General features: G+C 27.6%; 2 protein-coding genes and 1 long non-coding RNA gene across 5 annotated transcripts; all 3 read left to right on the top strand.

Moving 5' to 3' along the window:
* The first annotated feature begins 1,186 nt into the window (after window positions 1-1,186).
* On the top strand, window positions 1,187-5,221 carry LOC111682582. Its single transcript, XM_046946556.1, has 3 exons — window positions 1,187-4,932; window positions 5,000-5,108; window positions 5,181-5,221. The coding sequence occupies exon 1, from the start codon at window positions 1,584-1,586 to the stop codon at window positions 4,911-4,913; it is 3,330 nt and encodes a 1,109-aa protein (XP_046802512.1). The 5' UTR covers window positions 1,187-1,583; the 3' UTR covers window positions 4,914-4,932; window positions 5,000-5,108; window positions 5,181-5,221.
* Window positions 5,222-6,610: 1,389 nt separating this feature from the next.
* LOC111682581 (homeobox protein 2-like) lies at window positions 6,611-10,148 on the top strand. 3 transcript variants are annotated; one of them, XM_046946762.1, is made up of 3 exons: window positions 6,611-8,333; window positions 8,397-9,930; window positions 9,999-10,148. In XM_046946762.1, exons 1-2 carry the CDS (start codon window positions 7,006-7,008, stop codon window positions 9,922-9,924), a joined length of 2,856 nt encoding a protein of 951 aa, XP_046802718.1. In that variant the 5' UTR covers window positions 6,611-7,005; the 3' UTR covers window positions 9,925-9,930; window positions 9,999-10,148. The 3 variants fall into 3 exon arrangements, with proteins under 3 accessions (XP_046802718.1, XP_046802717.1, XP_023300320.2); XM_046946761.1 differs by having other exon boundaries at window positions 6,611-9,930; window positions 9,999-10,030; window positions 10,105-10,146; XM_023444552.2 differs by having other exon boundaries at window positions 6,611-9,930.
* A 1,525-nt stretch (window positions 10,149-11,673) lies between these two features.
* Window positions 11,674-15,199, top strand: LOC124419108. The gene is made up of 2 exons (XR_006940406.1): window positions 11,674-12,100; window positions 14,731-15,199. It is a non-coding gene; the product is annotated as an uncharacterized LOC124419108 (long non-coding RNA).
* Window positions 15,200-15,553: the final 354 nt, after the last annotated feature.

Genomic DNA, 15,553 nt, shown 5'->3' with positions numbered 1-15,553 from the left:
AATATTTAATTACTAAAGTAATTATTACTTATTAACGTTAAAAGCTTTAAGCTTTTCGTTTCAACTTCTTGAAATTACCACAAATTATAATATTATAATAAAATACAAAAAAAATCTATAAAAAAAACCAATCATCTTTAAATTACAAAAAAAAATGTTCCAAAAAAAACAACATGAAAAAATACAGAAAATTCTTAAATAAAATTATAATTATTAAAAAATTAATAATAAAAAAAAAAATAAATTAAAATTGTTTTAATTTTTAAAAATGAGAAATCAAAAAGGCTCATCTGTGGAATATACATATTTGGCTCAAAATTTAACATAAATAAATCTAGAATTGATTTTTACATGTTAAACAAAAGTTGATCCCGAAATTTACAACAAAAGTAGAGCTCTGTTTAATTTTATTTTCCATATATCTAAAAAATTTTCAAAGTTTTTTAACTTTTCTATAGATTTCTAAATTTTTACAAGTTTTAGATTTTTCTTTAAAATCTCTTCTAGAAAATTTTAAATATTTTTCCTTAAACTCAATTTTTTTTTAAATTTTTACCTTTCTTTAAAAAAAATACCATTTTAAGTAATATCTATTCGTTTTAAGTTGAAATTTTATAAAATTTCTTTTAAAAAACTCTTAGGAACTCAACATTACCAATTTTTTTAATTTTCACGCTTCAATAAGTAATAAAATTTCTTATAAAATGGTACTTTCAATAAATTTCAGTAGATTTTAAACTTTCAATTTTAAAACATCTTATAACCTGAAAAATTTAACATAATTTCAATATTATTTTAAATTTTCACGCTTAATTAAGAAAAAATGTTAATATAAAAAAGCTTTAAAGCTTTTTATTTTAATTTTTACTTAAATTTCATTTAGATCGCCAACAGATAATGCACTAAAGAAGTTCTAAAACTTAAAATTTCAATATTTTATTGAAATTATTTGAATTCTATTCAAATTTTTAATAAAAATAATCGCAAGCGTTTAAAAAATTCCTACTAAATGACAACACTGCTTTATTTGTATAGATTTAGTAAACAGCGTTGCCAACTTAAAGACAAAAATCGCTGATATGATAGTTAATGTAAAGAACTGTCAACAACATTGTTTTACTAACATTAGCTGTCAAAATTGTTTTGTTTATATCATTTAAATTTCTGCGTAAAATTTAATAAAATTATAGAAATTTGTGTAAAAAATTGAGAAATTTAAAGGAAAAATTTTAAAAAATATATGTAAAAAGTAATGATTCTTTAAACTATATAAAGAAAAAGCAAGTTCTTTATACAAGGGAGACCAATTATTGGGTTTACCTTATAGAAGGAATCATTCCCTTAGGAAAGTTCCTAAAACTGTATAGCTAACATAGTGCCAAACAATTTTTCCTATATTTCCTGTTGAAGACAAGCTGGTGTTTAAATTTGTTTGCGGAAAAAGTGAAATCTATACTGTCAGAGAGAGGTAGTACCTTGCTTGCTGGTGGTTAGCGATTGATTGTATCAACAACTTAACATAGAGTATTTTCAGTCATAGATTATATGTTTATGTTGTTCAAGACCTAAATTGCTACGTGAAAATGGAGCAATGTTCCTCATCTTCAGGGAGAAAGCGCAACCGCAGAAGAAGAAGAAAATCTTTTGGTACTACATTAAAAACACGCTATACTAAGGCCTGTTTAATAATGTCCAAAATTAAAGATAATAAACTTAAAGGTACGCCTCATGAAAAGGATCAAATGGATCGTGAGAAATGTGAACTTATCATTGAGGAATACCTTAAGTTTCAAAGAACTCAAGCAGACCTCAAAAAGAAAGAAGAACTGACAAAGGTGGCCCAAGAGAAGAAGGGAATATGTTTAAATAAGCAGAGTAATGTGAAAATTAAACAAACTATTGTTAAGAAAGAAGAACCGACAAAAATGACACCGGAAACTAGTTTAAATCAGCCGAATGAAGTGAAAAAGACATTAGCTATAACAAAAAAGGAAGAGCAGACAGAGAAGGCGCAGGAGAAGAGAGAAACAAGTTCAAATCAACAGAATGAAGTGAAAAAGACTTTGTGTGTAATGAAAAAGGAAGAGCAGACAAAGATGGCACTGGAAAGGAAGGAAACAAGTTTAAATCAACAGATTGAAGAGAAAAAGCCACAGGTCAACATAAAAAAGAAGAAGCAGACAATGATGATCTCTGACAACAAAGGAATAAGTGTAAATCAACAGCTTAAAATGAAACCAATACAAGCCATAACAAAACAGCACCATTTGCAGATGTCAACCTATAAAATTAGTAAAAATAATCTTTGTATGGCTTTGGTTAACGAAAAAGAAGGAAAACTACAACCCGTAATGGTCTCCCAATGGCCAATGATTGAAAAGCGAATTAGTGATATACAATTTAAATATAATTTACACAATAAAAACGCTCCTATACCACGTTTCAAATCGGGTGAAATATATCGAGGCTACTATTTGATACAGTGTCAGGATGAGTTCTCCAAAGATTTTCTCTGCAATTGTATAGAACAAGTAAAAGATGAATTTCAGGGATTATGTTTAAATGTAATCGAAATATATAAAATACCAAATGATAGTCCATTTACGGCAACTTTAGCGGTATCTAATGAAATTCAAACAGCTCCTAAACGATCAACTTCACCTCCGGTATGGCGCAAATTGTCACAATCAACATCGGCTGCTGATAAACATCGTTATTATCTTGGTTCTTTGGAACGTATGAAATTGTTTAATGCAAAACGTAAATTAAATCAAAATGAAAGAAGAAATGAACGAAAATGTCGTCGTGCCATTAGGAAATATGAACAACGTAATGGTTTGCCCCTTACACAACCTGTTAATGGTGCCAATGGAAGATCACAAGAAAATACTCAAGGTTTTCAATTATCTGTTAATTATTTTGAAACAGATAACTTTGGTGATCCTAGGCAAGAGTTTTGTCAAGGCAACTGGACTGATGAGACAAATAGGAAATGCTTTCCTGAAGAAGAGCAAAATACTCGAAATTGGGGTGCTAATAGTTCTTGGAACTCTGAAGAAATGAAGCCTGAAAGTTATACACAAATGATCGATAAGTCTTCTTTAAATAGATCTAACTTTGGAAATAACTATGAATCAGAATTGGAAGTCGGTGGAAGGCCAGAAAGTACTTGGTATAATGGTGATACGAAAACAGAGAGATTGTTTGAAAGAAGACAAAAATCTAGCCCTAATAATTGTTGGTACTTTGAGGAATCTCCGACAAAAAGTTTCAATGAAAATAACTTTAATCAGGAACCAAATTTCCGTACAAATCAAACGGCTAATGGTTTGTGGAATGATTTTAATCCAGAATTTGAGAGCAGACATGATCTAAGAAGAAAATCCTCTTTCGCTGGAAATAATCTGGAAACGGAGGAAACTTGGAGGCCAAACAAATTGGCAAATACTAAATGGAACTATGACAATGAAACAGGAGAAGACAACGAAGCTCCTAAAAACCAATTTAAACTAGAGTTTAACTCCTCTGCTGAAAGATCTCAATCGATTAGGGAACCTTATAAATCACATACTGAAACAAGGAACTATGGCTATGACCAAGCAGGAAAGAATGCTTCTCCAAATAGCCAAATTATGAGAACTCACTTTCATCTAGAAACCCACAATTACCCTCAACATTTAGGCTCTCCTTCGCAGCCAAGTTCTAGCAGAAATATGATGGCAAAAAGTATTTGGAATAACTCTGAAACAAATGAAAGATCTCCATCAATTAACAAACCTAATAAATCAAACGCTGAAGAGGAATCAACTAAAATCCTTTTGGAAAAACGTATTTTTGAACTGTTAAATGCTTTAAGTGGAGACAATGTAGAAGAGGAACCCTTAAAGCTTCCAATTACTCAAACTGAATTAAAAAATTCCACAGAACTTGCTTGTCAGACGTTGGGAAAACGTAAGACTGATATACCATCAACAGAAGTGATAAACCTAGACAGCGACCAAGAGGAGGATGAAGAGAAGGAGGAGGAGGAGGAAAAAGCTGAAAAAGAATATTTTAAAGCCTTGGGATTTCTAAAGAAACTACAAGGACGTCGTAATCTCAATTCTTTAACGGAACAAGAGCAATTCTTTAAAGAAACCAGTGAATTTATAGTGAAACAATATCAAAATAAATTTGGTTCAAAACAGGAGACAACGGCAACTGAAAGCAAAGGCAAACGAACAAGATGGAGCTCATCATCTCTTGAACAAGCAACCGAAAGTAACAGCTTAATGCAAACTAATAACTCGATTAATCCAGCTCTTTGGAATCCAACAGCAACATCACCATATCCCTCTATTAAAACTCAACCAGAACTACAAATTGCTATAATAGATCGTCTTAAACCTGATCTACGAATCGCTCAACATTTATGGTCCGAAATGGAAGAAAATCTTATTAAAGCTTTACACTATGAAGTCGAAAAGACTAACAATACCAATATCACCCAATTCGATGCTATGCACTGGAAATATGGTGTTAAAGTGATACAATGTGAAAATATGGAAGCTTTAAATTTCATTAAACGTTTCATCATTAAACAATCGCTACAGAATCCCCATCAACAATACGATGTTATACCCATTAAGGAGCTGCCCAAACGTTCTATAGTTAAAGTTTGGATACCGCCACCAAATGCCGAAGATATGGCCATTTTAAAAATAATAAAAGCACAAAATCATAGCTTATACACCAGCTGTTGGACTCTAATAAATAGTCGTGAGAGATCGCATAGGAATGGTAAAGATTTGTATATAAGTATTTCGGCTACATCGGTGGATAGGTTGAGAAATTGTCGCGGGGAAATACGTTATGGTATAAATCGTTTGAAAATGGAACTGCCAGAAGAGCAGAATTTTAGAGCGGAACAATAAGTTGTTCTCTCAGCAGGAGGTTTGTTTGTAGGATTTTTGTTTTGAAAACTTGGCTTTAATCATTTTGTTTTTCTTTGTCATTTTAGTTTTGAAACAATGTAAATACTTAGAATAAAAATCTTGAAGTTTTTTCCTATAAATAACTTGAAAAAATGGCTCTGGAATGTTTGTATTCTTTTTTTACAAATACACAAGGTAAGTTAGCTTTAAGCTTTAAAGTTCAAAGTTTATTTAATAATTTTATTTTTTTATCACTCTCTCTTTAAGATTTAATATAATCCTGTGAAATAAATAAATAATACTATTAACTTGTTGTTTTCCTTATAAAAAATTCAAACTGCTTTCAGAAGTTTGCATTAGTTGTAGAAAAAAACAAGTTAAAATAAACTTTAATAATAAAACATAAGGTAAGTTTGCGTAATTTAAATTAAACTAAAGTGAATAGAAGAAGTGAAACACTTAAGCCAGCGGAACAGAAAGTCGTAAACTGTTTAGATGCTAAAGTAAAAACTATTAAAAAGAAAAAAAAATTAAATGATCCTAAAAAGTCTTTCAAATATTAAAGTAAAAACTATTAAAAAGAACAAAAATTAAAATGATTTTAGTTTTGCAGCGCTATTTGCAAAAGTTCTTAATTAATTATTGAAGTAAAAACAATTAAAAAGAAAAAAATAAGTAAGAATTAAAAGAAAATAATAGTTTTAGCAAATTCCTTGAGAATTAAAATAAATTAAAATAAAAAACCTTAAAAAAGTTTTTTTTATTTTAATGCTTAAATAAGTAAAAATTAAAGAAAATGGTAGTTTTATTAAATTCCTTTTGATTTTAAGCTTAAATTTAACAATTTTCTTTCAAAAACTCAAAAAATTTAATATATTTTTAAATATTTTTTTTAACCTTAAAAAGTAATTTCTTATTTTTATGACAATTTAAGTACAAATTCTTACGACTTTTAGTTTTTATAAATTACTACGAGTTTTACACTTTAAATTTAAATCTAATCTTTAAGGGCGGGTTTTTTTCAGATAAAGATGCAATCTACATTCTTTGTTTAAACCTAGTTTAATGATTTCGGGAGAACAAAAACTTAGCATTTTAAGTAAATTGCAATTTTCTAATTTGTTCTGTTTTATTTATTATTGTTTTAAATGTTTATTTAACATTTTTTTCAAAATTTTTCATTTTACAAAAGTATTATTTGCAAAAAACAGCTGTTCATTGTTTATGTTTTTTAAGTGAAAAGTTGGCAATACTAACAAAGTTAACTGAACTTAAATCCAAAAATGAAAAACACAATCATCGTTTAAAATCCGTCTTAATTTGTTCTGAGTTATATCTAACAGTAAGATAAGCTTAGTTTAACTGAGTAGTAAGAAACCCGCCCTAAGTTTTAATAATTTTCATATATTTTGCTAATTTGTAGGTCATTTTTTTCTCTTAAAGTTAATTAACAGACAATAATAATTAATATTTAATTCATATTTTATTAATTTTGCTTTTATTTTTAATAATTTTGAATTTAAAATAATTTTTAAACTTTAAAAAACATTTAATTCGTTAATTTTACTCTTTTTTGTTGAGATTCATTAAACAGCGTTGCCAACTAAGCGTTAAAAAAACGCTTGTTTACAGTTTATTTCAAAAAGCATAGTCAACCCTGTTTTCGCTAACTTTAGCTGTCAAAAGTATTTGTTTATGAAATTTACATTTCTTTGCGCTTTGTGAAAAAAGGAAAAAATATAACAAATTTTTTTAAAATTTTAAATATTTATAAAGAGAAATATTGTTAAATATAATAGAATATATGTGAAAAGTAGAATTTTCATTAAAATAACTAAAGTAAACACGTGTTTTCGACAGCTGGAAGAAGGTGACAATAAATGTGCCGTTATTAAGTTGGCATATACAACAGGAGTCAATGTCAAGGAGCTCGTGGTCTTTTTATAAAAGATTTTTGTATAATATCTCCTAAACAGAAGAGATTTTTACTAAGTATTTCGCAGTTTATACATCTCCCATTGAAGTCTTCTCCAGCTGCCGTTTAGGGTTTGTCTACATCTTCAATCTATCAACATTGTGCTTTGTACAAAATATGGATCAAATGACTTCATCCTATCCACATACAGATGCCCAGAACTATAGAGAAAATAATAATTTTGCTGAAACTTTAAGAAAACGCTATCTAAAAGCCACAGAGTTATTGTTCAAGATTAAGCAAAATGCTCGTTATCGCAAGCGTCCTATATACGATAAAAAAGATCGAGAAAGATGTGAAAAAACCATTATGGAATACCGTGAGTATTTAAGAACCCAAGATAGATTAAAAGTTGCTCAAGCTAGGAGAGAAAAAGAGGCTCAACAGAGGCAAGAGCATAGAGAATTCAGTTATAAAGAACAGTCCGAAATAAGAAAGAATAGAAATGAACTGTGTATGGCTTTGGTTAATGAAAAACAAGGAAACCGGCAACCAGTATCTGCATCTCAATGGCCAATGATAGAAACACATATAAGTGATATACTATTTAAATATCTATTACATAATAAAAATGGTCCTATACCACGTTACGATTCGGGTGAGATATATCGTGGTTACTATTTGATACAGTGTAAGGATGAGTTCTCCAAGGAGTTTCTCTGCAACTGTATGTCACAGGTTAAAGATGTCTTTAACGATTTAAGCTTAAATGTTATAGAAATTGATAAAATACATTATTCTAATGAATACTCCCACAATAGTCCCAGTCCATCATCTGTAGGTGAAAAGTCTGCGTCTTCAAATGGACCCATTGATGAACGTAGACGTTATATAACTTCTTTGGAACGTTTAAAATTTTATGCTGGATTGGGTCAGTTAACACGCAACGAACGTAAAAATCTAAAAAGAATTAAACGTTTCATTAGGGATTATGAAGAACGTAATGGTTTGCCAGCTACACCAATGGATAACATTGGAAATGGTCAACAACAAAATGAACAAGGTTTTCAACTCTCAGTTAATTATGGTAGTTTAAGAGAACAAATGGAAGATTTTTCTCAAGGTTCCTGCGAACGATGGTCATCTAGCAATCAATTGCCAAGTGATGAACAAAATTCTCAAAGTTGGGGTGCTTGGAACTCGCGACAAATGCTGCCTGAAAGTTTTCCACAAAGAAGTGATAGTTCCTCTTTTAATAATTCAAACTTTGTGGGTGAATTTCCCTTTAATTCTGCAAATAACTATAACACAGAAATGGAATCAAATTGGAGGCCAGATAACACATGGAACTGTACAACACAACATAGCTTTTCTGATACAAGAGAAAACGTTCAAAATAACTTTGAGTTTAGGAACGAACAAAGATCAAATAGTTTTTGGAATTACGAAGATTCACAGGCAAATGATTATCATGGAAATAGACAAGAATTTGATTTCAATGGAAGATATAATCAATATAATCGCCCTGAAATGAGAAGAAATAATCAAGACGTTGACTTTAATGAAAGAAGAAACTATGATGAAGAATCAAATCAATATGATCGCCCCGAAATGAGAAGAAATAATCAAGACTTTGACTTTAATGAAAGAAGAAACTATGATGAAGAATCAAATCATTATAAACGCCCTGAAATGAAAGCAAATAGTCAAGGAAGAGAAAGTTTCATGCCAGTTAATAATAACTATGAAACAGTACAATCATGGAGAGAAAACCAAATGGCAAATAATGCATGGCAATATGAAGAGCCAAATGAAACAAACTACACTTCTCTCAAACGCCAATCTATGAGTTCAAACTTTAATCAGGAATACCAAAATTCTTCTCAACAATTAAACTCTTTTGCAGCAAGTTCCAGCAGAAATATGATGACAAATAGTTCTTGGAATAACACTAGTCCAGCTGATAGAATACAAACGAATAATGAGGAAGAACCATCTAAAATGCGATTGGAAAAACAAGTTATTGAATTATTAAATGCATTGGGTGCAAATAAACTTCCAGTTGCCTCAACTCAATTACAAATTCCTAAAGAAAGTCACAATTTAGGAAAACGTAAGTCTGATTTAAAAGCAACCGAAGTAATAAACTTATCGGATGATAGCGATCACGAGGAGAAGGTGGAGAAAAAAGCTGAAATGGAATATTATAAAGCTTTAGCCAAATTGAGAAAATTCGAAAGTCGTGCTAACGAAACTTTAACCGAACAAGAGAAATTCTTTAAAGAAACCAGTGAATTTATTGTCAGACAATATGAAACTAAATTTTGCTCAAAGCCAAGACAACAAACAAACAACATCAACAACAACCAGTTGCAGGAGAATCTAAATGAAAGCCAAAACAATAAAACAACAAAATGGAACTCAGTCACAAACAATAACTATACTGAACCACAAACAACAGAAAGTTCTAAACAATTGATTAGTTACCCAAATCCCACACTTCGTAAGCTAACTACAAACTCCAATCGTTCTCATGTTAACAATGATACACAATTACAAATTGCCATAATCGATCGTAATGAACCGGATCTAAGATTAAGCAAACGATTGTGGACACAATTGGAGACAGAACTTTTTAAAACTTTACGCTATGAAGTGGAAAAGACAAATAACAAAAATTTACGACAATTTAATGCTAAACAATGGCTGAATGACTTTAAAATAGTTAAATGTGAAAATATACAAGCTTTAGATTTCATTAAAAGATTCATAAACAAACAAACACTCCTTAATAGCCGTTTAAAATATGATGTTATACCTGTTAGTGAGTTACCCAAACAAGCTATTGTTAGAGTTTGGATACCGCCACCAAATGAAGACGATATGTCATTGCTAAGAAATTTAAAGGAACAAAATCAAGCATTACATTCCAGAAGCTGGACTCTGAAAAATAGTCGAGAAAGACTGCATAACAATGGCAAAGATTTGTATATTTACATTTCGCCTCTATCTGTGGAAAAGTTGAGCTTTTGTCAAGGTGAAATACGTTATGGTAATAAACGTTTGAAAATGGAGCTGTTAGATGAGCAGGTTTAAAGAAAGGTTTGTTTTAATAAATTTTAAACAAAAACTTAAAATTTAATCTTTAATTGTTTGATTTTTCTTTGCAGTTTGTTATTTAACAAATTCAACAAATTTCAAAGTAAGTTGGCAAAGCTAGTTACTTAACATTAAATCTTATATTTTATTTAAATTTACTCTTTTTCTTTCTTTTAGTTTTAATATAATTTTATGAATTAACTAAATAAAAAAAGCTGGAATTTTTCACCAAAACAAATGGAAGAAAACCAAACAATAAAAAGGAGAAAAATAGGTAAGTTTTCAAACTCACGTAAAATGAAATAAAAAGAAAAATTGTAATAATAAAGGAAAACAAGAATAAAACACTGAGAAAGATCGAAAATTTTAATCTATTTAGAATACAAAGTAGAATAAAATTTTAGAAAGATCTTATAGGAACATATATATCCATTTCCTTCAAAACGTTCAATGTTTTCAAATTTTCAAAAAAATTCAATATTCTTTTTAATTTATAAAATAAATTCAACAAATTTTAATACATTTCTTATTTTCTAAAAAAAATCTCAATACAATTTATTAATAATTTTTAAAAATTTTCAATACTTTATTTAGATTTTATAAAAATTTACAAAACTTTATTTTAAATATTTTAAAATTTTTTACTCAATATTATTATGAATTTTTTATATTTACTTATTTTTTAAAAATTTCAATATTTTTCAAACGTTTTATTATGAATTTTTAATAATTTTATGAAATTTTCAATAATTTTTATAAATTTCCAATATTATATTTTTTAATTTCCAATAATTTTTATTATTTTTCGAAAAATTTTAATATTTTCAATATTTTCTTTTTTTTTAATCTTCAATATTTTTTTTTAATTTTTCTTAATTTTTTTAAATTTTTTAATTTCGATTTTTCAATAATTTTTAAAAACTCGAAATTTTTTATGAATTTTTATTATTTTTATGAAATTTTCAATAATTTTTATAAATTTCCAATACCACTTTTTATTTTTCAATAATTTTTATTATTTTTCGCAAAATTTCAATATTTTTTAAATATTTTCAATATTTTCTTTTTGTAATTTTCAATACTTTTTTAAAATTTTTTCTTAATATTTATTTAAATTTTTTTAATTTCGATTTTTCAATAATTTTTAAAAACTCGAATTTTTTTATGAATTTTTATGAAAATTTCATTTTTCTTCTTTTATTTTTCAATAATTTTTATTATTTTTCACAAATTTCAATATTTTTAAAATATTTTCAATATTTTTAAAATATTTTCGATATTTTCTTTTTAAAAAATTTTCATTATGTTTTAAAAAATTTTCTTTTTTAAAATTTTTGTTATTATTTTTTTAATTTTTATTAATTTTTTTTTTAATTTTTCATTATTTTTGTTTTTGAAAATTTTCAATATTTAAAAATTCTCAATATTTTCTAAATTTTTTTTTAATATCTTTTTAAGAATTTTCCTTTTTTTAAATATTTTTTTAATTAAATATTTTCAATATATAAAATGTTTAATTATTTCAAAATTTTTTTCAAGTACTTTTAATATTTAAAACAAGATTTTCAATATTTTCAAAAATTTTAATTTTTTTTATAAAAATTTTAATATTTTATAACATTTTCATTATTTTTTATTTCTATTTCAAATACTTTTATTATTTTACAAAAAGTTTTAATAATTTTTCAATATTTTTTTAAAATTTCCAAGATATTTAAACTAAATATATTTCTTTATTGTTTTTTATATTTTCTCTCAGTGTATTTGTTTATTTCTTTACCATTCGTCATTTAACCCCCAAACACTTCCCAAAAATCTAATTGGAAACAAAAACAAACAACTGTTATCGTAAACAGCTGTTCAACTACTTTTACTAAACAACTATGTAAGTGTTTTTTGTTGCTCGTTCGCTCTCTCTCTTTCTCTCCCTTTAACAACGCCATATTGCCTTTGCAAGAAGACAAAAAACGACGATTATTATCAATTGTGCTTTTCAAGAGGTTATATTAGCTGCGCTACATTATAAAGCAATTCATTGTGAAATAATTGCGAAACGTTTTTCGAATAAAAAAGTTTATACAAATATTTCAAAATTTTCTGTGCATTTTATATACAAACAAAATTAAAACGTTAACAGTGTTTTATTTGTGCAAACAAATTAAAATAAAACAAGGTAATTATTGAAAGTGAAGGGATTCGTTTTCTTCGTCCATCTTGATAAAGTGAGGTTAAGCAAAAAGGCCACACAGAAAAATACATGTACGAAACTAATTGCAAAAAAATTTAAAAAAATGCTTTGTGGAGCAAAAAAATACAAAGTTTTGTGCAATATTTCATGTTGGTTTTGTTTAATTAGCAGCTGGCAAAGTGGTAAAGAAATAAATGACGTGTTAAAAAAAAAAATGCTCCAAAAAATAAATGTGTTGGAAATTGTGGTTTTTGCTAGAAATTTTTAGGGAAATTTGTGAAAATTTTACAATTTGTTGTTGGTAGTGGTGGTGGAGAACGTGTCCAAAGGGAGCAGTTTTCTTGGTGTTTCCTTTTTTTCTTCAAGCAGGGAAAAAAGTGGTGGTTTGTGTGTATGTGTGTGTAGAATTTTCTTGTGTTTGCTGAAGAAAATATTAAGGGTTGCCAGGACAGCAAAGAAAAATTTAATGAAAATTGAATAATTTTTAAAACTTTTTAATATTTTTCATAAAATTTTAATATTTTTCATAAAATTTTAATATTTTTCAAAAAATTTTAATATTTTTCAAAAAATTTTAATATTTTTCATAAAATTCCTATATTTTTTTATAAATTTTCAATATTAAAAATTTTCAATATTTATCAAAAATGTTTCACTTTTTATCAAACATTTCAATATTTTTAAAAAAATTTTCAATAATATTTAAACAAATTTCAATATTTTTTTTTATAAACCTAAATGAAATCATTCTGTAATCATTGTGATGACCTGAGCCCAGGGGTCCTCGAGCCTATTGTATGCTTAGCCTGTTTAGAGTTGTTATATGATTACTAGAAACTGCCTCTTAATGGGAATTACATATGAAAATCTTTTTCTCTTAAATCTAAAGCAATTTTTCTATATTTATTGCAAAGGTTTTACACCCAGGGGCACCCAAGGCCATACAAAGTGTTAATCTATAATGAACAGTAGAGATAGAATCTACTGTTCATTGAAATAAAATGCTGCTGTACACAAACCAAGACAATCCTCTGTGAAAATTGTTAAATTGTCATACCCCGGAGGACCTAAAGACATTCTATAAAGAATAGCAGAGAAAGGAACTATGTTCTAAGGAAATTTAGCTTTGAATTGCAGTTACTCACAAGCTAAGACAATCTTTTGTGTAAATTGTAAAGTTGTCAAACCCCAGGGGGACATAAGGCCATACAAATTGTAAATCTATAAAGAACTGCAGAGATAGAATGTGAAAGAAACTGTAAACTAAGAAAAACACTAGCAATAAAATGCTGCTATTCACAAACCATGACAATATTTAGTGTTAGTTGCAAAGTTGTCAAAACCCCAGGGGACCTAAGCCACTCAATGTCAATCTATAAAGAACAGCAGAGATGGAAATTTGGCTTTAAATTGCTGTTACTCACAAAACAAGACCATCTTCTGTGTAAATTGTAAAGTTTTCAAAACCCCAGGGGAAACTATGTTTTAAGGAAATTTGGTTTTAATTTGCTGTTACTAACAAACCAAGACCATCTTCTGTGTAAATTGTAAAGTTTTCAAAACCCCAGGGGGACCTAAAGCCATTCAAAGTCAATCTACAAAGAACTTTAAAATTTGGCTTTGAATTGCTGTTACTCACTAACTAAGACATTCTTTTGTGTTAGTTGTTTAGTTGTCATATCCCAGGGGGACCTAAGGCCATTCAAAGTCAATCTATAAACAACAGAAAAGAAAAAAAATAAGTTTTAAGGAAATTTGGCTTTAAATTACTGTTACTTACAAACCAAGACAATTTTCCGTGTAAATTGTTAAATTCTCATACCCCAGGGGGACCTAAAGCCAATTAATGTCAATCTATAAAGAACTGAAGAGATGAAAACTGTGTTTTTAAGAAATTTAGCTTTGAATTGCTGTTACTTACAAACCAATACAATCTTTTGTGTTACTTGTAAAGTTTCAAAACCCGGGGGGACCTTAAGCCAAGCTTTTATTAAGAAAATACTTTAGAATGGACTAAAATGTTAACTAAAAGAAGTCTAGCTATTTGGAAGACATTTCTAGGCGACAGAAAGGGCTGCGAAACCCCATTTTAAACACACACATGGTAACCCCAAGAACCTAGTACCACCGTTCAAGATGTGTAGAAAAGCGGATTTGGAAGCTTTCTCTTTTGATAATAGATCATTTCTCATGATTTTAACCAATGCATTTTTACAATTTTTCTATGAAACATCTAAGTTTTTGCATTTATTTTTTGTGAAACTCTGGCAACTCTATTCATTAAAATAACTTTTTTTTTTTTTGCAAACATGGAAAAACACACTACAAAAAAACCAAAAGTAAATTATAATACACAAACAACAAATGAATGCTTAGCAACAAATGATTATTTTGTTTAATTATTTTATTTAAAATGCAAAAAAAAAAAACAAAAGTAATTAAAAAAATGTTCAATGCAAATCGAAAACAAACCAAAATAATGCAATTTTGTTTAACCTCCTTACGGCCTCCTCCCAAATCTTCTTTCTTTTATTATACAATAAACAATTTTGAATATTATTAAGCTTCTTTATTTTAATTATTTCTTTCTTTTTTTCTTCTTCTTCTCTTTGCAGTTAATTAATTTGTTTCTTCTTCTTTTTCTGCTACACACAAAAAAATTCACATAATTTTTTTTTGTGCTGAGTGCAAAGGCAGTGATAAATAAAAGAAAAAAATTCCATTTCTTTTTTTTATAAAAATAAGAACAACAACAAAAACAAAAAGAAACTCTTCCTCATTTAGTTTTTTGTTTTACAACTTTTTGTTTTATTAAATTCTCTTTTTGTTTAAAAACAAAAAACTTAAAAAAAACTTTTAATTAAAAAAAAAAAACATTAAAACTTTTCAAAAAGAAAATTTGCGTAATATAACGTTAAATTCATATACAATTCATATTAAGTTTTGTTTTTGAGTTTTTTTCTTTCGCTTATTTCATTTATTATCTTAAGTGGATTCTTTGTGAATTAACAAACAAATCAACACCACCACCCCCAGCCCGTGCAAAGGAATATATTTTTTATATGACTTTTGAAAGAATAATAGGTAAGTTGTTTTAAAACTATTTAATAATTAATAATAAAGTAGAATTTCCTTAATATAAATATAAAATAACTGATGCAATTCTTCTTAAGTTTATGTGTAATCATTACCAGTGAATGTTTAATTGCAAACATTCACATTAAAATAGACTTTGATAACCACAATTTCTAAGTAAAAAGAATGATTTATAAAAGTTATTTTAACAATTATACTTAATTGTTAAAATAACTACTAATCTAGTTTATAGGATAAACTATAGACTAGACTATAGACTAGACTATAGACTAGACTATAGACTAGACTATAGACTAGACTATAGACTAGACTATAGACTAGACTATAGACTAGACTATATAC

The sequence above is a fragment of the Lucilia cuprina genome, chromosome 3 (genome assembly GCF_022045245.1).
Source record: "Lucilia cuprina isolate Lc7/37 chromosome 3, ASM2204524v1, whole genome shotgun sequence".
NCBI lineage: Eukaryota > Metazoa > Arthropoda > Insecta > Diptera > Calliphoridae > Lucilia > Lucilia cuprina.
This window is presented reverse-complemented; position numbering and strand designations above follow the sequence as displayed.